Here is a 26,530-nt window from a genome sequence, read left to right on the forward strand (position 1 = left end):
CGCTGACAGCAGCAGGCCAATCAAGTCAAGTGATCTCTGCTTTTTTTTTCGAACGGAAGGAATATGGTTACTGTAAGAAGTTTTTTTTAACGGGATAAGGAGAACGCAGATCAGAAATCGCAGACTGCTAGGAGTCAGCAGTGTTTTGATTTGAGGGCTCAGGCAAACATAAAGAGAACGTCGTGGCGTGTTTCGATTGCAAGAATAGCGGAATCCAGTCATAAAAACGGAATTTACAGTTTAACGCAGAATGACACGTAATTTGCCAAATTTTGAATGAATGAATTAAAAATAGGTCATTGCGCTTACATCAAACCACGATACGGACTAATATCTGTAAATATTAAGCAGGAACAGTCTGTTTAAATATGAATTTTAAAAAAAAGAGAAACAATTATTAATAATTAAATGTTTTTTTTAATGTATGCATTGCATTCTATGCATTTAAAAAAAAAAAAATCTAAAAAAGGAAACTTTTAACGCACCCCTGAGCTGGTAATAGTGACCTCTTTCAATATGCTAACAGTGAAATGGTAAAACATACTTCACAGGTAATTTCAGATTTTTGTTTCAATTATTTCCCAGCTACACCATCAACTTCATCCTCAACATCAACAGATGCATCACTTCTCAGTGCTGATTTTTCCGCTATAAAGCACAAAGTACCAAAAGCTCTATAATTATAGCTGATATCCTGCACAGCCCAGAGTTTAAACTAAGTGTGTGCTGTCATATTATTAGAAGAAAAAAAAAACAGTGCAAATCACTATTGAATTCCCACCAAACTATTTTTTCAAGCAGTATTTGCACTGTAAACTTTTTTTAATTTATATAAAGTGCGGGTGAACTTAAACTGTATGGCTATGCTGTGGTTCCTGTAGGCTTTGCGTGTGTGTGTGTGTTTTTGTGTGTGTGTGTGTGTGTGTGTGGGGGGGGGGGTTGTTGTCGGGGGGCCTCTATGTCCATTTTGCTTGGGGCCCCCAAATTCCTTCAAACGGCCCTGTTTACAAACCCCTGAACTTTTTGACTTGAGCTGGACAAATAAGGTTCTATAAAAAACTAATGCAGTATTACTTTTAAAACTTTAGTTTTGAGACAGTTGGATGAAGGTGATTACAGCAACAAACGCAGGAATTTATCAATTTGCATTCAGGTTCAACAAGCCTTTTTAAATAACAAGAGGCAATTAAAATTTTTAATAGGAAATAACTTTAAGAGAGAGGGTCTAGACTTAAAGGATGAAAGAAGGAGGGAATGAGGAAAAGGACAGAGTATCTACATTTTTGTAGATTTTTATTTATTTATTTATTTGGAAATGTATCCTCTTTGATGAAATGGGTTTAAAAATATAATAATAATAATAATAATAATAATAATAAACTTTCAATGATTTTTCTAAGTTAATTATTTGGAAAAGGCACTCCAGGTAGATACTGTAAATGCCTCTTTTGTGTGGTTTTGTGTGTCTGTATCTAGTAGTTTATACCTATTACTTTTGCACCAGGGTGGATGGTAACCCTTTAGTGATGGATCCCAATAGTATCTGCCGTAGAACTAAAATGTTGGTAGGCAGACATGCAGACGTGTGCCAGTCTCACCCTGAGATAATTCAAGAAGTGACCTGTTGAAAAGTTGCCCTGTTGGGCATGCGAGAATGCCAGCATCAGTTCCACAGCCATCGCTGGAACTGCATCAGCCAGAGCAGAAACCTGGCCAAGATCCTGCAACAAGGTGAGGAACAAAACAAAAGCTCCTCATTATATTAATTTATTATACGCTTGAAACTTTGAAATGAATATGAAATGGATACAGTCTTCTTAACAATAAAAATAACAATGACCCTGTTCTGCAAATTATGATCCAGAATTGGTGCTTCCTTTGACCTCTCTTTTTTTTCTTTTTTTTTCTGCATAATAGGAAAACCTTTATATTTGCAATATAACTATGAGTCATCATTCACCAGAACATCATTTGGAAATCCCCATTGGGTTGAAAATGTAGTTTAGATGTAAATTTGTTGTTGTTGTATCATACTTTTTGACAAGTCAAACATTTTCTTGCACAGATAACTTGTTGCTCAGTCAACGTTCTGCATGGCATGTTTGTATTTTGAATGGTATTCTAAGTTAAAAAATAAATAAAAAAATTGTAATCAACCCTCAAGTTGATCCAAATCTGTATGAGTTTCTTTATTCTGTTTAGAACAAAAGAAGATATGGGGAAAAATACTATGTAAGTCAATGGCTACCGTTAAATGTTTGATTACCAACAATCTTCAAAATATTTTATTTTGTGTTCGACAAAAGAAAGAAACTCATACAGGTTTGGAACAGCTTGTGCGTGAGTAAACTATGACAGGAGCGTAATTTTTGGTTGGGCATCCATCGAAGGCCTTCAATAACACCATGTAGTTAGTTGTATGACCGTTAGAGGGCATAAGTGTATTATTTCAGTTTGACCGTTTTAATGACTAAAACTGACATGAAGAAAAAAGCAGTAGACCTTATGCTTTTATTAGTATTTTAGACCTTGTAGTGCATGTTTCTACACGAGGCTAAAATGAGGCTTCTCACCAATAAAATACATTTTGTTTGTTATGATTGCATTTTTTAAATGCAGACATGATAGTTGCCAAAGTACAGCAGTTTGCAAGACTTGTGTACATGTTAATTTGATGCCAAGAGTAAGTGTGTTTTAAAGGAATTCTTTGTACTAAGGAGAAAAAAGAAAAAAGCTACAGGTCAAGATGGTTTTTTTTTTTGGGGGGGGGGGGGGGGGGGGGGGTGTTGTGTAGATGATGTGGACTTTGGCTACAAGAAGTCTCGTCAGTTCATGGACACCAGGCAGCGAAAAGGCAAGAGTGACATCAGGACCCTTATCGACCTGCACAACAATGAGGCAGGAAGGTTGGTACATTTCCATTTCAGGGTTTGGTCTGGAACACAGAAGGACAACATTGTACATGGGACATTGTAGTAAACATAACTTTTGCTTTCTCATTTGCTTCAGTAACAAAGGGGAAAGAACACTATTACATTTGCACAACTATTCAAAAGAGGGAAAAATATCTACAGAAGGCAGAAAAGAGAAAAATTTAAAATCTACATCACTCCTTCAACATCTGCAGTGTTTTATATATATATATATATATATATATATATATATATATATATATATATATATATATGTTGCCTATTTTGATGCTGTTGACAAAAATAGTTAACAACAAGTCAAAGCAGAATCATTTTCGTTGCTGAATGAATCAGTGATTTGAATGAATCTACTGAGTGAATGACTCGCTCTACTGAATGACTGTTATGATCGGAGACCCAGGGAAACACAGGAGACGAGAGATCCAAACGCAGTGTGGGTTTATTTGGGTAATCCAGATCAGAATCCAACATGCAGGGTCAAAACCAAAAATCCATCCAAAAATATACAAACAGGGAATGAACAGGAAAGGGAACAGGAAACTCGGAAGACAAGGACACTCGGAAAGCGAGGAAACTGGGTGAAGGAATGAAAGGACTCCATCAAGACAAACAGAAAAAGACAGGTTAATATAGGCAGGGTAATGACTATCAAGGAAGACACTTGAGTGCAATTAACAGGAGTGCAATTACTGTGATGAAGGGACAAGGCTTTGTGGGAATTGTAGTGCCTAAGGCGAGGTCCCTACAGGGAAGTGAGACCACTAGTGGAGACTCAGGGAAACAGAGACCAGACAATGTGACATTGACTCACTCTTAAAGACTGATACACTTACTGGCGTACCATATAGCCTGATGTAAAGTTTGTCATGTATTTCTTTCAGTACCGTCTGTGGTTGCCAATGTTTATATATTAGTATATATATTTATATATTAGTACTTTTTATGCAGTCTGAGATTCTTCTAGAATACTAGAAATTTCACTGGTATTCACAGAGATTGTTATTACAATTGTTTCTTAAATAACTAATAATATAGCTAATAAAATGCACACTGAACAATATTCAAAGCAGTCAACATACTGTACAATGTGTTAATTTTTGTCGAAAATTATTTATGGTTTGGTTTGAACTTTAATTTATGTAATGATAATAATAAAAAAAAACATTAATAAAAGTAAAAACATTTATTATAAAGACCATAATTAATATTATAATTTTAAAGCTTTTTGTTCCTTATATTCACAATAAACAAAAGTTAGCTATATTTCCACTTACCTTTTGCACTCACTAAATTCTGTTAGTCAGTGTCTAATTTAGTTTACTTAAATAAAAAACAACTTTGAATGACCTTAATATTTATATTTACTGTGATGTCTTTTTATATATATATATATATATATATATATATATATATATATATATATATATATATATGAATATTCTCTGGCTGTGACAGCTTGTGCTGTGGTAAAGGATTTGCAGACAATACACTGGAATATGAGGAAAACTGTCACTGTAGGTTTCAGCTGGTGCTGTGAGATTCAGTTCCAGAGATGTTCTTTGAGAAAGGACATGAGTCTTTGCTTGTGAAGTCTGCTCAAAGAGATAAAAAACTGAATTGCACCTGTAGTAGCTGTATTTGAGCTGGAGGGGCACATTTGTTTTCTCTCCTGTGCATATACAAATATATATTGTGTGCATTGATGACTATGAATTTCATTATTTAAAAAAGTTCCTTACAGTTACATTAAAATCAGCTTCTGGAATGAATAATAGTCACATTTCAGTGCTTAAGGAGGAGAACTTATACATGCCTCAGAAATCTACTAATAGCACTCATTCAAACAATCTGCAATTCCCTTGGCATTGACAGACAGAGAAACATCATCATCCACTAAATAACCATAAAACAGTCACACAGTTTGTCCTATAGGTGCGAAACACGAACAAGCCCAAATACGCCAATGTATTCTAGAAACAAGCCCCACAACCCACAAAAAATACATCCTGTGACTACTTACATAAGAAATTTCACGAAAAAGCAATCTCAAAGTCGCTTATAATACCTGGACTTCAGTTTTTTTCAACACTGGGTGGGAGCACTGATCTATATATATATAACTATTCTATATTATAGATCAGTGGGTGGGAGTCTGGGCTTGTATGGCTGCTTTCAAAAATAAACATTCATCATACTGCCACCTACTGGTACTGTCCAAGGTGCTGAATCCTGACTGAGACAGTTGATTTAGATTTAGAACAATTGTTGGTCTAATTGTAAAGTTATCCATGATGTATCCATTTTGTTAACTGCATACATTTGTTGCTAAAATTATGCTGAAAAATGTAACCTAAAAATTTGTGAATCAACCTAAATATATTAGCATATACCAACAAAGCTATCTTTACAAGCAGGAAAAGGTAGGGGAAAATATTTTGAAATAGAGAAATACAAAGTTTCAAACTCTCTCTTTTTTTAATATTTGAAGCTTTGAAATATTTCCACAAACTCGTAGAAATAGGTTGAAAGAGGGCATTGCATTTTTTTCCATTTACATGCATGCAAATAAAACCATGTTTGCAACATCAGAGGTCATGCATTAAACAGAGGAAATCTTGTGTAACAATAGGAGAAATTGTCTCCATTTTTACGGACTACTAGCTATTTATATCAAACATCACAGAAAAAAAAAAGAATATTAAAGTGTTTCAGGAAAATAATAAAATATATCTAAAAGGGAACAGTTGCATGTCTACCTCTTGTTACAGTGTATAACAACATCTCTAAACATAAATAGTGAGCTTTTTTACAATGCTGATGTTGACTTTGTGTTTTATGTTATGCTTGTCTACAAATGAATGTCCACAAGGTGGAGCATAATGCTGCAAACGTGTCTGAGGCTGCTGTAAGCACTGCGCCGGTGCCCTGTACCACTAAGGTTTTAAATGACCTTTTACTTGAGTTATGATATCTATACCTATTTAAAAAGTATGAATGATTTAAATATTTTTTGGGGGTTATGAAATACAATTACGAATACACAATTAAGAAAAAGCAACCAAGTGTTGGATTTTGTTATTATCTATTTTTCACACTCGTTATTCTTATTTCCCTTTTTGACTTGTATTCACCTAGAAATTGCTAATAATTTTGAAGAAGGATTGATTTTTTTTTTTTCAAAAAATACTTGATTAAATAATTGCATACAGTGTAGCAACTGTAAGACATAATTTCGGAGTAGATTTTGTATCTGTGTTTGTAAGATACCTTTCTTGCTGACATGTTGAACAGCTGCAATAATGTGATACAGTGTTCAATTGTTGGGAAAAATCCATAAATACACTCTGAAGCACTTGTATAAAAATAGAAGTCTGAAAGAGACTGTCTAACCTATATACACACTCATATAAGATGTGGGCAAATGCTTCAGGCTTCTCTGGTTGGTGAAAGCAGACATCAGTCCTTTCACTCCGCGTCAGGATTGGCAGATTGAGAAGGCTTATCCCGGTTTACAGGTCTGTACCTTAAGTTTATTTGCCCGGCTACACATTACAAGTCCTGCCCATTGCTCCCACTGTCTGAGGCTGCGCGCGCAGTGGGATGCAGAAGGAGTGGCGGAGAGAGCGCGTGTGACTGAGGCGAGCATCGATTATTATATAGGTACGGTAACCTAATCAACTCAACTGCTGTTTTCCCCACTGTATACCCAGTGGTCACACGAAACATAAATGGACGTAAACCTGTGACTCTAAAGTCGCAGCTCCCCGAGGCACTCAACGGGACGAAAGGCGAGACAGCGCATTCCGAAGGGCCGGTGGGTGTTGGTCGTCAGTGGAAAAGATGGGCACGGTTCTCTCGATTTCTCCCACGTCCAGAAAAGGAGGGATTCTGGATGAGAAGACGGATGGAGCTAGCGGCAAAACAGAGAAGAGTCTCAAGCGCCATTCGGTGCTATTATCAGCTCTGACGTGGAAGCGGTTAGTCGCTGCCTCGGCCAAGAAGAAGAGTGCCAAGAAGGTGAACCCGAACCCACCCGTTTCTCAGATCAATAACCCTGTTGACCAGCTAAACACCGACAATCTTAAGAAGTCTCAATCAGGCTCGGAGCGCAAGACGAAGCCTGGGCCACTTGCAGTGCCAGTCCCTACAGTACCGGATAAAAGCCTTCGATCCAATCAAACCCAAAATGCATCACAGAACGGAAAGCAGCTCCTGTCGGTCCAGCGGCAACCGAGCAGTCGCTCCATCATATCGCCTAGACGAGTCATCGTGCAAGCCTCCACAGGAGAGCTCCTTCGCTGCCTGAGCGAGTTCATGTGCAGAAGGTGCTACAAACTCAAAGAGCTGAGCCCAAATGAGATCATCCTGTGGTTCCGAAACGTCGACCGATCACTGCTCATCCAAGGCTGGCAAGACCAGGGTTTCATTACTCCTGCCAACATGGTGTTCGTCTACCTGCTCTGCCGGGAGGCGGTGACCGAGGATATTTCCAGCGAGTACGAGCTGCAGGCCACTTTTCTAACCTGCCTCTACCTGGCTTACTCTTACATGGGCAACGAGATATCGTACCCGCTCAAGCCCTTCCTGGTGGAAACCAACAAAGAGGTGTTCTGGGAGCGCTCCCTGCGGATCATTGACAAAATGAGTGCCAAAATGCTGCAGATCAACTCCGACCCGCATTTCTTCACCGAGGTCTTCCAAGACCTCAAGAACGAGGGTGGCTCGAGCGATACGAACGGAAGATGGAATAATAACCTGGACCGCTAAGTTTGTCTCGTGTTAAAGGGAGAGAGAAACTCTCCGATACCTCTGCAAACCCTTCCTTCAAGGGTGAAATGAATGTAAGGCCCGACTGCTGAAGGTGTGAAGAGTGTTTCACTCTATTACTGGTTTATGGAAACGGACAGGGGGATTTTGCCTCACCTCCATGAGAGGAGGTTTACGTTAATACATGTGTAAAATACAACCTTCATGACCCAGTGAATGTCACGAGCGCGATCTGGGGTTTCGTCATAGTTTACTTAATGCATGCTTAAAGTATTCTACTCGTATCATCATTGTGGTTTTTGAAGAAGAAGAAACAAAATAACAATATCTGGTGCCGAGCTAAAGTGAGAGATGTAAATTATTAGCCTGTGCGTCAGTGTTGGGATCTTATTTTTCTATTAGTTTCAGAAACGATGTTGTCATCGACGCTGAGCTGTCCGGGGTGCTGGCCTGCAACAGACACTCTCCTCTTGTCTCCTGTGGCGCCTGATGCTATCTATATGAACGCTGAATGTACTGTTTTACAACAAAACGATTCTCTACAGTCATATGTGCCAATTGTCATAGTATAAAACGTAATGTTTTATATTGTATATTTGAAAATATATGAATACAAATACCCCCAGACTCTGCCACTTCTTTATTGTTTTGACAATGAAAAGGGGACAGTCGTCGATACAGCGGTTCGTGATTGAAGTGTCCTTGTTGCTGCGTTTTTCATCTAAGCACAAAATAATCAAGGTTTTGCTGACATTGGCTGGCGCTTGCATAATATCGCATGCAGATAAAGACCTGGCTAATCTGATTTAACAATAAATGATTTGCTGCTGCTCATCAATATTTTAACAAACTCGACCATTTGTAAAATCTGCAGTGAAATCACGCATGAGAACGAGCAACAGTGCAGAGATAGTGTCTACGTCATTCCTGTGCAGGCAAATGACCGCATATGCTTGAAGATAATCAGTCGGATAAGCAGCGCGGTAACAACATAAATGCAGTGACTGGATTCACCGGATGCTTTTCAGTTTATGTATAGCTGTGCAAAATGTTTTATGTTAATTCAGGACAACATACACCTACTAAATTTAATCAATCGTTCGTGACTTCTGTGTAAAAATATATGTGTCGGGTCATTTTTAATCATGGCTTGTTGCTAGCCATGGTGCTGAAACTCTCCTTTAGTTCCTGCGTTAGTTTCGTTAATAGGCTCATATGGGTTGTTTATCTATGGAAACTAAGTCTAAAGTTGACTTAATATGGGGGGACCCTGAACTTTACTTAAGTAATCAAATTGTTAGTTTCGTAATAGGATTAAAGTCGGGATTTAAATATGTATTTTAATATTATATGATCCTATGCAGACCATAAAAATGAATGTGTTTTGAAACATTTTAACATGTTTATATGTGTGTGTGGTATATATATATATATATATATATATATATATATATATATATATATATATATATATATATATATATATATATATATATATATATATATATATATGCTGACACCTGTACAGGTAGTACTCAACAGAAACATCTTGTGTGTGAAAATGGCCTCAGGGTGCATGAGTCATTGAGCGAGTAAGAAGCATCTGGTTTGAAGCGAGAGAACCCCCAGAATTTGTGAATAAAACACGTGGTTCGAGAGTTCGAACATTTGATTGGCTGGATTTTGGTGCAGTCTGATAGAAGTGTCATTGTGACGGAAGGCTGCAGAACCGGGCCATAGGAATTCTGGGGGCGCATTCCGCTTTGTCTCTATGACAACGGCTATATTAGTAAAAGGGTCTGATCCAGATCGAACGTGGCCTGAGAAACGTTAACAACAGCAGCCTTCTCTGTATAAGAAACCCGGACGCCCCAGAGTTTAATTATTACCTATAGTGCCTGTAAGCATATCATCTCGCCTATTATTATTGATGTACACGAATGCTCCTCCTATTCAATCGATGTTCTTGGCAGTGAAGCAGGAGAGGCTGCAGACATGAATGTTAATCTGTGTAAGGCCGTATAGCTCTTAAACTATTTACAATTAAGAAATGCATCAGCAAGCATGAATTAGGCAGCATTATTCCTGAATGAACCTGTAATGTGAAGATCCTTCTTGTTAAGTAAGCTGTTTATGTAAGTGTATACTGCTCGAGCCGTAGCAACCAAGGACGGATGCAGCCCCATGCGGTCGCCGTGGAAACGCCAGCAGCGGGAAGCGAGATCCAGGGATAACTGAACGGACGAAGTCGGCAATTAATAATTTACAGTATTTCTTTCAGCTTTCTGTTTTAGAGATGACTGTCAAAACTATGGTGGGAATGTGGGATTAGTCGCCAGAGAATGCCACAGGCTACATGTGAAGAAGCCTGATTAATACTGAATTCAGAAGGTAGGCGAGAAAGACAACAAGAGATCTACCAGACAGATTCTTTCAACCATTCATGTTTCCACTGAATTACAAATAAACAGATGCAGTAATGCTACTTACCTGAAAGTTATAATACTGTTAACACAGTTTTTGGCAGATAATTACTGGACAAAAAAAATAACAACAACATACAATTTCAAACTAAAAGCACATTAAATGCTAAAAATATTAATTATTATTATTATTGTTATTTTTATTTGCTCTAAACAATATATCAAGACCCCCCAAAACTTTGACTTCTCTAAAACTTATGATAATAATATTTTTAATAAAAAAAGAAAAAAAAAAGGAAAAAAAATATTGTTGTTGGGTTTCTATATATGGGGACTTTCCTTTGACATAATAATATTTATTCTCTACTAACTGTATTTTCATTCCCCTAATCCTACTAATTACACAAAACATTTCCAAAAAAAAAACTAATAATAATAAATTCAATCAATTCGACCCCACACATTAAAAAACTGTTGAAATTTGCACATAACAGGAGGGTTTCGATTCAATTCAGCATGATTTCAATGACAACAAACTAAAACTTAACTATGACTTTTGTCTCATTAAACTAATAATTTACTTCTTATTAGTTGTTAAGTTTGGATATGGGGTAGAATCAAGGGATCTAAAATATGCTTAGACACAATTAAGGCATTAATATGTGCTTTATAAGTACTGATAAACAGCCAATATGCTAGTATGGATTCTAAAAAGCAACTAGTAGTGAGAATTGGTCCCTAAAGTTTAACCTTTTCAATTTTTTTTTTCTGTACTAATTAATTTGAAAGCAGAATTATATATATATAGTGGTTGAGAGCCATGGGACTCAAGACCAGTGAGTGGCGCAGGTGTTGCACATTATCACTTACTCCACCAACCTCCATTCCCACTCAACTCTCTCTCTCACACACACACACACACACACACACACACACACACACACACACACACACACACACACACACACACACACACACATGCAATTATTTTTATTATTATTATTATTTAATGCTTTTCACCTCAACATTCTGCATAATTTTTCAAACTAAAAGTAAATGAATGGTAAACTGATACTCAGTGAATTGCTGTCCAGCAGCAGGCAGGTCACAGGACTCATGTCCTAATCAAAGTCAAAGAAGGCAATGATTACACCAGTAGCATGAGAAATAATTTTAAGTATAAAACAAACTGCAAACAGAACGTCCTTGGCCCTATACTGTTGTTGCCACTTTGTAAAGAATTATTTTCACAGTCTCTCTCTTTCTCTTTTTATCAAAATACAAACACACTGGCATCCCAAAGAACCCATACAGCACAGCTGATCTATAAGTTGCCCTCCTAAGGCTGATGTACCAAGTTTAATACATATCATCAGCATTAGCAAGAGTTTGTTTATCTTTGTATTTCAAACCTTTTCAGCAGGGGACTTATGTCTCTCTTTACTGCAGGCTATATTGGTATATACTAATCTTGGCTATGAGATTATTTCTTTGTCCCAGTGCATGCAGTTAGCCCCTCTGAGACACTCAGCTAAAAGTGGAAGACATAATCCACATCTTTGAAAATATAATTTGGGCCAAGAAAAAAGATTAATAAAAATTAATAGAATAGACCTTACCTTAGCTATATATATATATATATATATATATATATATATATATATATATATATATATATATATATATATATATATATATATATATATATATATATATATACATATATATATATACATATATATATATATATATATATATATATATATATATATATATATATATATATATATATATATATATATCATTATACAACATTATTAGATGCCCATGCCATTAAATTGTACCTGAAATAACAAAATCTATTCAAACTTTGAGGTACATTAACAAGCTTTTATTGACAAGCTATTGTTATGACACAAGGGTTAATGCAAAAGAAAGGGGAAAAAACACTGAGGCAATGTTATTTATATTATTCAACTCGTCAAACTTTGCCAAGGACTTCCAACAAAAACAACTCGCCCACATATCGTGGTTAGATAATGTGAAAGAGGGGGAGTCATCATTGCAGCTTTGATGATTTCATATAAACATGATGAGGATAAAGACTGGATCAGAAAAACGGCTTGAATCAGTTTTTATTATTAAATATAATTTACTTTGGAAATTACTAGAAAACATACTGACATTGATCATAACAGTGATACTGAAGGACCCATCCTCCCTTAGCTCAGATCCAATATTGCACCTTTTTTATTATTATTATTATAAAAGACCTCTGCACCAATTGTATCTCAATATGTCTCTTTCCCTTCATGGCAAGAGTCAAGATCCATGCACAAGATCCACAGAACGTTCCCAATGCTCTCACAGTAAGACTCAGTGAGGATTAGTCTTCTTCCACCCACCTAGCACAATTATGAATAAAGTCTCAGAGCTGAGAGATATGATTATATAAACCCTGAATATAAGCTCACTCAGCATATTCAGGCTTCAGATTGTATGTACAGGGCAAGTCAGGGCAGAAAAGAGCAGCGTGTTACATGTGTGTACGTTTTCAGTGGGCTTGATCTCATCAGAAGGTTTTGTAAGTTATTTAATCCTCCAAAGCCTACTGTATCATATCTAATATGCAAAGTTCTAATGCCTCTACATTACCAACGAGGTCATGAAACATGAAAAATCACAATCACAGATTTACATATTCTGCTATTTTTCAGAAAGTATAAATTATAAAAATGAACTTCAGTTTGTAGTTTAACTATTAACAAGTTGCTTATTAGCATGCATATTACTATCATATTGGCTGTTTATAAATATTATATATAAAAGCACACATTAATGGCTTATATGACCATATGTCAGATCCTTTAATCCTAGCCTATACATAAATTTAACAGCTACCTTATTAAATATTAATAAGCAGCAAATAATGTATTTATAGAGACAAAATACATAGTCAATAGTTAGTTAATTTTGAGTATTGGACCCCGAATTAAATTGTGTTAATATTTGTATGCTATAATGTTATAAACATCTCATTATTTTACATTACAAACTATTAAAATTTCATTTGACTTTTTATCCATTGATATATCAGCAACTGGACCATATTGTTCAGTTCGGCCCTCTGGATAAAATGTAGGTGTTTTTTCTCCACAAAGCCTTAATTATCAAACATGATACACATATACAAACATTTTTAAAAGAGATTTAATATATATTTTGCCTAAGGTTTTAACTAAATGTTCCATTTAAAACTATATTTTTCGGACAATAATTTAATATGTCAGGCTTTACAGGGTTAAGTAAGAATGTAGCTGTACCATGATATTTATAATATGAAATAAAGAAGAAAGACGGGTCTTCATATATATTTTGAACCATATTTTAGGAGATACTGTATATAAAAAGGATACACTTATCTATAATGCTAAATTTAATCTGCAAATAAAAAACAGTAAAAATGACTCCATTGCTTATTGTTAATTGGTATTTGACAGAAAAGTGAATGACAGACTGGCACAATCATAACAAGTAATGATTAATGTTGGGTCATCACCGCCTCTACCTTCTACAACATCATTGCCTGAGTGTTGCCATGGTAGCCAGCAGTGACAATAACAGCAGAGTGAGGAAAAAAGAGTGAAAGATACTGGCAGCTGGGAAGGAGCGGAAATAACTGGGGGAACGTCTGGTACTGTTCAAAACACAGAATAGAATAGAAGGGAACATAAGGACATGGATGGGAAAGTATAATGATAGATGCACAGCAGAAAGTTAAAATAGGCTCAGAAGTGAGTTTTTGAGGGTGGTGGGCAGTAGGCATGATAGATTGGTGGTAAGAGGGTGATTTGAGCTCTTAATGCCTGATTAAACTCTCCTGATGAAGAGACTGGTGTAATGGCTGGTACAATTAGTGTAGCAACAGATGCAGTGTTAGTTCTTTAACTTGCAGAAGCCTCATTCTGTCTTAAGTCGATGAGTTTCCATCAGCATCCTTGTAAGATTTCACCCATTGAGTTAATTACAGAATGTCTAGTAAAATTTATATGAAAATATATTTTCTATTAAATTTGGGGTTTTAAGAACAAGCGATATTCAGTTATCAATTTAAAGTATTGGTTCAACCCCCCATGCCCCCTTCAATTTCAGAAATATGTAAATTTACAGCAGATGTTATGTTATATGATGTTATGCTATATTTTTCAAAATGGGTAATTTTAATGTCCACATGGATTGCATGCCAAGTGATGAATTAAACTAAAAAAAAAACGCATTTTCACCTTTAGACAACGTAAAATGGGTGACGATGGCCAAACGTTTCAATGCAAAGAGCCAAAGCGCCATCATGTGGCAACATGGGTCTGAGAGATTTGCGTTTTGCTTTAATTTAATATAAAGTGTATTAGTTTGTCCTAATTTTTCAAATTACACACACACACACACACACACACACACACACACACACACACACACACACACACACACACACACACACACACACACACACACACACACACACACACATATATATATATATATATATATATATATATATATATACACACTCACCTAAAGGATTATTATGAACACCTGCAATTATCTAATCAACCAATCACATGGCAGTTGCTTCAATGCATTTAGGGGTGTGGTCCTGGTCAAGACAATCTCCTGAACTCCAAACTGAATGTCAGAATGGGAAAGAAAGGTGATTTAAGCATTTTTGAGCGTGGCATGGTTGTTGGTGCCAATTGGGATGGTCTGAGTATTTCACAATCTGCAGCTACTGGGATTTTCACGCACAACCATTTTTAGGGTTTACAAAGAATGGTGTTAAAAGGGAAAAACATCCAGTATGCGGCAGTCCTGTGGGTGAAAATGCCTTGTTGATGCTAGAGGTCAGAGGAGAATGGGCCGAATGATTCAAGCTGATAGAAGAGCAACTTTGACTGAAATAATCACTCGTTACAACCGAGGTATGCAGCAAAGCATTTGTGAAGCCACAACACGCACAACCTTGAGGTGGATGGGCTACAACAGCAGAAGACCCCACAGGGTCCCACTCATCTCCACCACAAATAGGAAAAAGAGGCTACAATTTGCACAAGCTCACCAAAATTCAGATGGTAGAGTCAGAATTTGGCGTAAACAGAATGAGAACATGGATCCATCATGCCTTGTTACCACTGTGCAGGCTGCTGCTGCTGGTGGTGGTGTAAGGGGGTGGGGGATGTTTTCTTGGCACACTTTAGGCCCCTTAGTGACAATTGGGCATCGTTTAAATGCCACGGCCTACCTGAGCATTGTTTCTGACCATGTCCATCCATATATGACCACCATGTACTCATCCTCTTATGTCTACTTCCAGCAGGATAATGCTGGAATAATATAATGTCACAAAGCTCGAATCATTTCAAATTGGTTTCTTGAACATGACAATTAGTTCACTTTACTAAAATGGCCCCCAAAGTCACCATATCTCAACCCAATAGAGCATCTTTGGGATGTGGTGGAACGGGAGCTTCGTGCCCTGGATCTTCATCCCACAAATCTCCATCAACTGCAAGATGCTATCCTATCAATATGGGACAACATTTCTAAAGAATGCTTTCAGCACCCTGTTGAATCAATGGCACGTAGAATTAAGGCAGATCTGAAGGCGAAAGGGGGTCAAACACAATATTATTATTTTTATTTTTTTGTATCAATTTTTTAAGGCATTTTAAACAAACAAAAAAAAAGCTTTTAGACACTTGAATTATATTGATTAGTCATTTTTGCTCTTCTTATATATGTGTTATCTTTTTAAAGAACTTATCAACAAAATACGCATTTTTAGAAACGTTTTAAAATTATGGCTAAACTGTTTGCGCCAATTGAAAAATAAAATAAAAATCAACCAGCAGAGGGCGCTTAATGATCATCTCGTGTGCTGCGCAGCCTGCTATTTCATATTTTAATGCGCCCCGTTAATCACAATATTATATTTGCTAGACCTTTGTAACTGATTGTGTTATGTTGTTATGTGTGCTGTTTTAAAGCCGCTGTAGATGTGCTTCAGTCATGCGTGCTGACTATATTTTCTTATTCTCTCTAAGTCTTCTTCATTCATTCAAATCGAATGGAAACTTCTGTGAAGTTTAGAAGTAAATGAAAAAATACCTTGCTAGTACATAGATCCCAAATATTATTAATGATTTGTTAGTCTTACGCTCTATTTGCAGCTAGAAGATGTCAGCACCGCGGACAGCTCTCGATTGTTTACTTATGTGATCAAATGTAGAGATGTAAACAAATTTGATGTAGTATTCAAATAACCAACGCTAAAACATCATTATAAATAAAAGTTTTGAGCGGCAAAACGCAATAGATCTGGCAACACTGCGCACAGTAGAAACACTAATAGCCATCATCTCGTGCTTTTGTTTATTGAAAATAAAATACAATCCGACAAGAACAATATACATTCTATGTCTGACATTAAGAATAAATAAATAAAATAAAAACCTAATCTAAAGCTGTCTAAACTGAAAGCTCTGTAAATAATATATTAAATCTCTATCCTGTAAGTACAAGGTTTTCAATTTGTTATAAAATAATAACACTCCAGTTTTTAACGATCTATAACGTTAAATTTTCTGGGCACTGGTTGGATAAATCAAAAAGGAATGGCGACAAGCACACTCTTTTTTTCTGGAGTTTGAAAAAGCGTTTATTGCCTACTTCGTTTCGTGTAATAACATGCTATCACTTGATACACAGTAGCCAATAGGAGAAGACTGGGGGCGGACTTAGTGCTGAATTCTGCGGATTGATTGGATCTGGTTGCTGTGGGCCTGGGTGCCGTACTCATAATATTTCCTGTATTCTCCTTGACGTCTGTCTCTCTCAAAGATATACTGGTATCCACGGTAACCTGGAAACTGGTAGCCCACCCAACTGCCGTAGGTGCAAGGGGGAGATGAAGAAGAACATATTATTATTGAGATAAATCTATGTGCAGAGAGAAGTAATAAAAATATAACTTATAGGCCTACTAGAGCGAACTGAGGATGACTTACGCTCCAGAGTTGACTTTGATTGAAGGAACCTCCTTACTGCACCAGCCCATGCCTTGAAGAGAGGGGTAGTCATCACACATCTCGAACTTGCGTCCCATCATGTCCTCACACTCATACAGGGTAATTTTACTGTCACTGTGATTCTGGTGATGAAACAGGACATAAATGAGGACCAAAAGGACTATTTTGGGACGTTCATATTTCAGATTCAAGATACCTTTTTAATTATTTAAATGTAAAATTATCTGCACATTTCGTTGGAACGGGTAGATTGTAGGCATGTTATTTCTTTATCATACATTGCTATTATCAGCATTATCACAATATTAATTTTGTGATATTTCACACACACACACACACACACACACAAAGATTTATTATAAAAATCTAATGTAAGTAAATGAGACACTTAGATGCATCAAATGCAAAACTTACAGCACACTTAATGGGTCTGAAGGAAAGCAGGTGCTCAGTGCGGTAGCTGCTGTTTCCGCTCCAGGCCTGATAGCAGGGATAATCTCCCTTCTCCAGGATGAACTGCTGACCCTGATACTCGGGGTACTCATAACCCACCCAGCTGCAGAAAATAGGATCAATATTTATATTATCTCCATCAAAGCATGTTTACACACACACACACACACATATATAGAAAGAGAGAGAGAGAGAGAGAGAATTCTATCTTTTGATTTTTGATGATTTACATGCATGTGAGACACTAATAAAAGCAATATATTAGCTCTCACACACACTTACGGGCCGTTGTCCACTTTGATAGAACGAATCTTTTGGAAATCCCTGTCCAGAATGTTCGGGCACTCCAGCATGAACTCACAGCGCTTGCCCTGGAAGTTTTCCTCTTCCCACACTGTGATCCTCCACTGCCCCCGCTGCTCCATCTGCTCTCGCTGATTCATGTCTGCTCTCTCCAGCTACTGCCAACATTAAAAGATAAGGTTAATAATACAACAACACCTGCCAGATTATATGAACATTACTATTCAACATTCAGGCCTAACCTATGACCTCAGTGCTTTACTTTTAGTGTCAAGTTATCAAAAACAAGATTAGTGATAATGCAAGAGGGAATTTGTTTTAGGTCACTTAAGAATATTGTACTGGGTCCTTTCAGTGTAGCTGCATCAAGAGAAAATTTACCTATCTAATCGCAAACTGACACATTTGCACTGAAACAACCAGAGAATACCAATAGTTATCAAAGAAAATAGTGGCCCCATAGATCCAGCGATGGCTGAAACATCTCAGTTCAAACATTGCTTTGAAAATTAATTTAGCAACCACCAGAAATGGGTGACTTTTCAGTCCATGCAAAGATTCACAAAGGCCTCTATCTCCCGTCATTCATGATGATCCATGATGATTGTGTCCGGTCAATGCAAATGAGCATCAGTTTATACATTTTCACAGTTGAATCCGCTTTGATGAACTTTATGATGTTGATTTTGACAGCATGACGGCGACTCATACTCACATGCAGTTTGTGCGAGAGATTTGGTGTAATTAACATTGGGGGTCGGTCCAATACAGAGTGTTTATATAGCCGCTGTCACTGCAGTTACTGCAGAATGTGCAGAGGGACTGCCAGCTCAGCAGCATGTGTCAAAAGAGAGCTTAAGTCCTGTTATTGTCTAACAGGGGCTTCAATTTTCTGACTCATCAAAAAAACAAGGCCCAGCTACACAGTTTAACACAGACACATATACACACTCTGAATGCCCTTACAATGTCCAATGACTGCGGATTCATAGGGTTCACTGAAGAAATGGTAAAACAGTGTCAGAAAATGATTCAGATCACTGATTTTGCAGATATTGCTTCCATTATTCTTCTTGTCAGAAAAATAACAATAATCTGCAGGTAAAAATATCAACCAATCAGTCATCAATCTCAGATAAAAGGTATTTTCAGCAACTCTTAGTGTCACATCAAGTGTAATCTTTTATTAATCCTGTTGTTTATTACAGTGGATCATCTATCCATTATATTGTATCCTCTCAGAGGTTCAGGAACAGGATTGCACTATTATGAGAACCCAAACAAAAGGTATTGTTGTTCAATGGCCCTCACCTTTTTGGGGGAACAATTATTGTACCACCTACAGATAGACTACATATATTCATGTGTTTCATTTTACTTCAAGCATGTTCTAGCATGCTGAATATGAACTTCTTAAAAACATGCTTTAAAGTGCTTTAAAAACGAGTTTCTGGGAACTGTTCTGATAGAGCACCGAAATTCACTCTAAACTGAGAAAACATGCATTAAATGTTTCATATTATTTGCACAATTTGGATGCTGCTATTGTTAATACATCTGCTATATGGGTGTTTATTTAACTTTTATGTCCCAGAGGCTGATTTATATTACTTATTAATCACATTAAAACTGTATTGGAAGCTTTTTAATGCCTATATCATTTGCTTTTGCCACTTTTTAAAATGTGTATAGATTTTCTAAAAACTTTGTCCCAGACCTAAATTTTCAATCTTGAAAATACATTATTACATGTTCAATATATATATATATATATATATATATATATATATATATATATATATATATATATATATATATATATATATATATATATATATATATATATATATATATATAAAAACTTTTAAATAATTTATTTTGTGAAAATAAATTCTATAAATTATGGCTGTACCATAAGCAATAATGCCTCTAATGAAGTATTTTAATTTTTTTATTGTAATTGGTTCCCTAAGTTTGAGATTAAATATGAGATGTGTGATGAACAAGATTATTTTCTCTTGTTAGTAGTATGTTTAATTGTGTATCATTGACAAATAAGCTGTAATTCTGCCAAATGATTTAACTGTGTTTAGGATACATAAAATGCAGCTATGAGAAAGGAGAGAACCATTTTGTTCCAAAAATGTTGAACAAAAGAATCCACTGCTATTATTTAAAAAAGACAAAAATTAGAAAATAAATGATTCTCTTCTACACAAGCTTTCCTCAAATACCAATGAAATGCAAGACAGAGAGTGTTTTAACACTAGGCTAGTCAAAATTTTAATAATGGACCAACAAACATTGTGCAGAATGAGACAGCACATAAGTCTACGTTTGCTTTTAGAATTGTATGCATGTATTTATACTGATTCGTAATACATTGTGATGATCAAAATGTCAAACGGATGTTTGCTCATGGATTAAATACTTATTAAATTAAGTGAGAAGTGTTTCTATGCTTCTATGTGTGTGAGACAAAGGAGCTGGCAAGCTTAGTCAAGGCCGCAGGCTAATCACATCTTTCCTTGCATCACTACAGCATTCATTTCACAGTAAAATTAGTCCATTTACATCACAGGCCAGCCTACTCTCTCACACACACAGATAACCATTCAAAGTAGTTCAGTGAGTCAGCCAGGTCTTTATGAACCAGCTTAAGACAAGATAGTTGGTGCTCACAATGTGGGGTAAAACTTTTCCCCCGAGAATCATTCACTCCACCTACTCTTTCAGACTCTGGGGCTGACACATGTAGTCTGAATGTACTATATGGAGCTCAGTGTTCCTGGACCATCACCTGCTTCTCACTTCCCTGGTCATTCAGCCATTACACAGAACAAACAGGTAGTGTTTACACATCTGCCCCCAGTCCTGCAGTCTGCGTGCTACACCCTATACCTGTGTGTGTGATGAATGTTTATTAGTGTGTATCTCATTCCATGTGTGAACGACAGGTTCAGTTAGTATGCAAGCGCTTTGTGTGTGTGCGTGTGTGTGTCTCTTTCATAAATCCATCTGTTCCATGGTAACACTCTTCGTCCCCTGTTCTTTCTGTGTCTCTGTGAGATGGCATTAGCATCCACATGTTGTCAGGTAGGCTCTGAAAAACAAGAGCTGTCTAGATGACGCACATCTCCAGGGCTGTTAACCAGTCATCTGTCCTTGGACCTATATTCGGTGAATTTACAAACACCTTGAATATAATATCCACCATACAGACATGCAGCACAACAGTTACACCAATTTCACTGCCAAATTTCTAATTTGCATTCATTTTAAAGATTCTATCTTTTATGTAAATGCAACAGACAAAGAAGTATGGATATGTTTTCTGGCATTGAAAAATGGAAAAGAAATACATTTAATACATATATACGTTTAATGTTTATATGTTAAAAATAACATTTACACCAAATTAAAAGTATTTACCGTTTGTTTTTAGTTTTTTTAGTATAGATATGGATTTATAGCAGATGCTTCCTTCTCCATAATGTAGTCTTTTATTTTATTGCTGTCATTATGGGATTTCCTCATAGACAATGGCAAAACTGGTGCCTTTTTCTGCTTGTAGTACAAAGCTGAGGGCCAAAACCACCTGCCACATGTTCACTGGCACCATGGAAACTAATCCTGCTCTGTGTGTGGAAAAACAGGCCCTGACAGCTCAAACTCAGACATCTGCATCACCAAAAAATATGCTGTGACTTTCACTCTGGATATTTGTTTTGAGTGATAGTGTTATTTTTGTGTATGTTTGCAATTGTGTGTTTTTGTCACATGCATATTTGTAAGCCACAGCATATTCAATATTATAGTTTTTATTATTATAACATTACAAAAGATTGCTGTTTTAAAATGTGAAATGCTATTTTAAATTTGATATTCATCAAATAATTCTAAGGGGTAAAAATGTATCACAGCTTCCATAAAATATTAGGCAGCACTATCATTTTCAGCACTGATAATAATAATGTTTCTTGAACACAAAATATTAGAATGACTTCTGAAGGATCATGTGACACTGAAGACCGTAATAATGGCTGTGGATTCACCATCACAAGAATAAGTTATTGTGAATTAATTCACAATAAACGGTAACAATATTTCACAATATGTTTATGATCAAATAAATGCCTGGGATAAAAGACATAAGAAAATAAAACACACACATGTGCACAAAATTAAGTGTAACTAGATGAATGCATTCTCCAAATATGTTTTTGAGACACTGTATAAGGCTTGTATACAGTATGTGCATGTGTTCGATGCAGGTGCGTTTATGTTTGTTTGCCAGATCTGTCAGTAAACAGTTCAAACAAAAAGACTCCTGCTAATTGCTTTGGGCATATTAAATGTTGACCTCAATATTTCTCAGTTTAATTGGTGATATTGAAGATACTTGTATGACCAATCACAGGCTGTGAGGCAGCCTAAAGGCACTTGCATATTTCATTAGTGGTATTGTAATGGTCTTTGGCTGAAACACATGGCCCCTGTAGCCTATTTAGTTGCCGTAACTTTCAGCATCATCAGAGCAGAACATGAAATTCTGATCTAATAACAGCCCTCTGATTTCACATCTGCTATAAACTACGTTTTGCTTTCAGCTAAACTGCTTTTGTCTTATAACTATGCTTGTATGGTCTTTGAGTTTTGTTGTAGGGCTTAAAAGAATCAACAGATGGGAAAGAAAACTGTGTGCTTAACGCTATAACAATTAATATAATGCAAACGTATAGTAAATACAGCAGAGATGTGCTATGAATGTGCACTTTCTACCTTATAACAGCCACAGATATTGAATGGCTTTATGTGTGTGTGCGATCCAGAACTGTTGCGGTACTAATGGTAATTTATTTGAATTAATTTGACTTGAAAGATATGGACTCGAGGGTGACTGAGTGTGAATCTGTGTGAAACAGCCAGAAGCAGTTGGTTAGACTGATGGAGAGGGAAGAGAGAGTCTTGTTAATGTTTTACCGGTCACCTATTAGTGCCGATTACCCATTACCCCTTCTGCACATCAAACTCTCCATTGACTTCTAGATTTCCATAGTAACCATATGCTTCCACAGTTGCCAGGTGAGCATACGTGTGATAACTCAACATACAAACATTGAGGAGTTAAGAAGAACTTTATTTTGCCATTACATCACTGCAGCATATGTGAGAACTTTGCCCTCATTTACCAGCACAGAAGAGAGGAAGTGGATAACTCAACAAACATGATGTTGGATAACAGGGGACATTGTAAATCATGACCATTACAGAGGAAAAATTATCAGTTGTGGCTGTCTGTGAATCTCTCACATTTCACTCTTATTTTCCATTTAAAAAAAAAACATTCCAAAGAAAAGAACATAGCAGTTATTCTGGCTTCTTATCTAAATATGTCACAGACATTAGGCATCGAAGAAGTTCTGCACTTGCTTAACGCGAGCCGAACGAACAAAACTGAATCCACATGTATTGTGCGCGTGGCTCAACGTAAGGCAAGTGCAGTTTTATCCATCGAAGTTCTGGAGGTGCTCTCTGATAAACTCCAAAATTACTGTAGAAAATATAGTCCAAAATTTGAATCTGAAGCTTTTCGGTCATCTCATTTTTTCAGGTGTGTTCCCTGCCCATTACCTGCAAATAAGTAAAAAGAAAAGGATATTCTAGTATTATTGCGTATTTATTTTATATTAAATGGTTAAAATAAGTTTTGTTTCCATCCATTTAAATTTGAAACACACATATATATATACACACACATATTAAAAGTTCCAAAAGTTTAACCATTTTTAGAGTTTCAGTAATTACAGCAGTAATTATATTCTACATTCAAACTGGTTAAAAAAAAGTGCAATGAATTATTCACTGCAGGAGATAGAGATATATATATATATATATATATATATATATATATATATATATAATTCTGCTTTCAAATTAATTAGCAAAATATATTCTGCAAAATACAAACATCATACTTTAAGTAACAAAACTTAAAGTTTCCCCTCCAATCTATGTATGGACCAAAAGAAGAAGAAGAAAAAACAACACTTGGGAAAGCGTTAAAGCTTATTTTTGTTTTACCTGTCTTGATCACCTCTGTAGTTTCATATCCAGGTTGATGGGAGGCCTTAGTAGACATGCTCGTTTCCGTACCTGCAGGTCCTATGAATCAGACTGGCCAGTGACGGGTTTTTATAGTCGACAAAAATCATGCCCCCTCTCCTTTTCCTTCAGCTGTAAAGGTGCTGATCTCTCCTCGCACCTGTCGCACTTTAGAGGAGGTCTAATGTTGACCGATCGAGGGGCGGAGTGAGATGGCCCTGCTGAAGTGTGGTTTGGGCCTCCAAGGCTTTACATGCAAATGACTTTTTAGCTAGCCTACTTCTGCGACCTGATATATACCGATATTTTATGCGGATCATCCGTGGTCGTAAGCGGTTAACGAGTTCGAACCATTCAGTCACTGAATCGTTACAAATAAGATGACAAGGAAGAACTTGCTGTTTCACGCAGGGCGGGTTTAATTTGCACAAAATTTACATGACACTTGCAAATGTCTTTTTTTTCCTGATTCAGATCAGGCACTAAAAAATAGTAACCCAATGGACGTCCACTACTGCTTTATATTGCGATGTGCAGAGAAAATGTAATCGTCTTAATATTAGTAGGCTACAAAAATGGTTTAGGGTCAAATAGCCAATATACGGTATATCACATAAACAAATTAAAGTTTTCCTCAGATAAAATATGTAAACATTTTTAGGATGAAATGAGATAGAAAAGATGTAGCCTATGTTGAACATCCAGAACCTTCATCTTGCTTCAATGATTGTTTGTTTCTGCTCGGTCAGTGCGTGTAGCAGGAATATGGCGCCATCATGTGTTGAAAAATGAAAAAGACGTGTATTTCTGTGTCCATATGACACACAAAATGAAAACTTTCATATTATGTTTAAGTGATATGAGTGTATAAAAGAACATTGTTGGATGTCCATTAGGCCTACTGCTTGGGGACTATAGTCATGATTAGATGTTACAATTAACTGCCTTTGATAAGGTGTTAAACTTATCATCTTTGGGGTGCTCCTTTGGGGGAACAAAGGGGGGATTTTGGAGGTTATCGACATTGGGGTCATCAAGTTAGCACCCTCTTTCCTTTGTGTTTCGTTGATATGGCTACGACATCAGAGAGTTTAACCATGAACCTATAGCAGCTACAAGTCACCATCCTCTAATATCTTTTCAATTTGAGGCCCAAGTCTTTTTCTTTTCAAGTTGCTACTTCGCTGTGCAGTGTCATTAAGGCATCTGATAGCCTGCCATAGATGTTTTCCTCAGACTCACATTTGCTTCAGTTGAATAGACACGAATTATGAACCCTCTGCAACCTTTTTCGACTGGTAAGATTTTCCAAGTTACTTATCCAGTTCAGCCTGCAATTCCCAATCTTGATGCAACAAGCTTGTTTCTCTTATTCTTTTTTGAGCTATTTCACTGATATATATATATATATATATATATATATATATATATATATATATATATATATATATATATATATATACTCATTTTGCATAATGACCTGCCTCTTTTTGCAGTTTCACTTCCTCTGATTTTCTTCTTGAGGAACATTGTTTTATGCCATGTGCCAGTTTAGTTGCCAGCTGTACCTTGTTGCAAGCATCAATATCTCTATGTCTCCAATTTTGCTACTGGAGAGCTACAGTCCTACAGATTTCAGTTCTAACCCTGCTCCAACACACCTGCCTGCAATTATGAAGTAACCCTGTAAGTTGGTTCAGGTGTGTTTGATTGGGGTTGGAGCTGAAATCTGTAAGACAGTAGCCCCCCCAATCATCACCAGGAGTCCACTTTCTTCCTGCTGACACCTTTGTTTTTTTTTCTTCTATTTTTTTTTTTTATATATCATTACCAATCTTGCTTGGTACACTTATATTATTAAATTAGTTAAGAACAAGTTATTGCTATAGATGTATTTACTGGTAAACCTTTTGTTGCTTCAGAAAATTCCTTGTTGCAACTGTTAAATTGAAAATTTCCCCTAAAAATGTTAATTCTTTCTCAATTTATACACCTCGAGCACTGTTTGAAACCATAGTCTAAGTTACTTAATTTTTTTTCCATACACTGAAAGTCAACCAAGCGTGACATCTCTGTTAGTGTTCATATTTGGGTGATTTAATCATTTAAAGGGATAGTTCACCCAAAAATGAAACTTATCCCATATACTCACCCTCAAGCCATCTTAAGTGTATATGACTTTCTACTTTCAGATGATGCAGTTATATAGTTATATAGATTTAAAAAATGTCCTGGCTCTTCCGAGCTTTATAATGGCAGTGAATAGTGGCAGAGATTTTAAAGCCCCCAAAAAGTGCATCCATTCATCACAAAACATGCTCCACACAGCTCCAGGGGGTTAATAAAGGACTCCTGAAGTGAATCAATGCATTTGTGTAAGAAAAAAATATCCATATTTAAAATTGTATAAACTGTAATCTCTAGCTTCCGCTAACTGTTGTATGTTCATACAGATGAGAGTCGC

The 26,530-nt window shown here is 36.4% G+C and overlaps 2 protein-coding genes, 1 long non-coding RNA gene and 1 pseudogene across 4 annotated transcripts; 2 read left to right on the forward strand and 2 right to left on the reverse strand.

The window, feature by feature from the left end:
- Positions 1 to 1,254: 1,254 nt before the first annotated feature.
- On the forward strand, positions 1,255 to 4,522 carry LOC128015090 (protein Wnt-6-like; annotated as a pseudogene).
- A 1,983-nt stretch (positions 4,523 to 6,505) lies between these two features.
- LOC128015401 (cyclin-dependent kinase 5 activator 1-like) lies at positions 6,506 to 8,319 on the forward strand. The gene has a single exon (XM_052599214.1). The coding sequence runs from the start codon at positions 6,774 to 6,776 to the stop codon at positions 7,698 to 7,700; it is 927 nt and encodes a 308-aa protein (XP_052455174.1). The 5' UTR covers positions 6,506 to 6,773; the 3' UTR covers positions 7,701 to 8,319.
- An 8,223-nt stretch (positions 8,320 to 16,542) lies between these two features.
- LOC128015137 (beta-crystallin A2-like) lies at positions 16,543 to 18,713 on the reverse strand. 2 transcript variants are annotated; one of them, XM_052598821.1, is made up of 5 exons: positions 18,677 to 18,713; positions 17,941 to 18,119; positions 17,620 to 17,761; positions 17,185 to 17,327; positions 16,543 to 17,062 (listed from the first exon to the last, which is right to left on the reverse strand). In XM_052598821.1, exons 2-5 carry the CDS (start codon positions 18,099 to 18,101, stop codon positions 16,915 to 16,917), a joined length of 594 nt encoding a protein of 197 aa, XP_052454781.1. In that variant the 5' UTR covers positions 18,102 to 18,119; positions 18,677 to 18,713; the 3' UTR covers positions 16,543 to 16,914. The 2 variants fall into 2 exon arrangements, with proteins under 2 accessions (XP_052454781.1, XP_052454782.1); XM_052598822.1 differs by having other exon boundaries at positions 17,941 to 18,116; positions 18,677 to 18,694.
- A 4,367-nt stretch (positions 18,714 to 23,080) lies between these two features.
- On the reverse strand, positions 23,081 to 24,424 carry LOC128015138 (uncharacterized). The gene is made up of 2 exons (XR_008183805.1): positions 24,046 to 24,424; positions 23,081 to 23,595 (listed from the first exon to the last, which is right to left on the reverse strand). It is a non-coding gene; the product is annotated as an uncharacterized LOC128015138 (long non-coding RNA).
- Between the last annotated feature and the right edge of the window lie 2,106 nt (positions 24,425 to 26,530).

This window comes from Carassius gibelio, chromosome A6 (genome assembly GCF_023724105.1).
Source record: "Carassius gibelio isolate Cgi1373 ecotype wild population from Czech Republic chromosome A6, carGib1.2-hapl.c, whole genome shotgun sequence".
Lineage (NCBI taxonomy): Eukaryota > Metazoa > Chordata > Actinopteri > Cypriniformes > Cyprinidae > Carassius > Carassius gibelio.

Coding starts and splice junctions, on each gene's coding strand:
- LOC128015401 (XM_052599214.1), top strand. CDS start 6,774: ATGGGCACGGTTCTCTCGATTTCTCCCACGTCCAGAAAAGGAGGGATT.
- LOC128015137 (XM_052598821.1), bottom strand. CDS start 18,101: ATGAATCAGCGAGAGCAGATGGAGCAGCGGGGGCAGTGGAGGATCACA. Junction 17,328..17,619: donor TCAGACCCATTAAGTGTGCT/GTAAGTTTTGCA, acceptor TTTCATCACCAG/AATCACAGTGACAGTAAAAT. Junction 17,063..17,184: donor ATCAAAGTCAACTCTGGAGC/GTAAGTCATCCT, acceptor CACCTACGGCAG/TTGGGTGGGCTACCAGTTTC.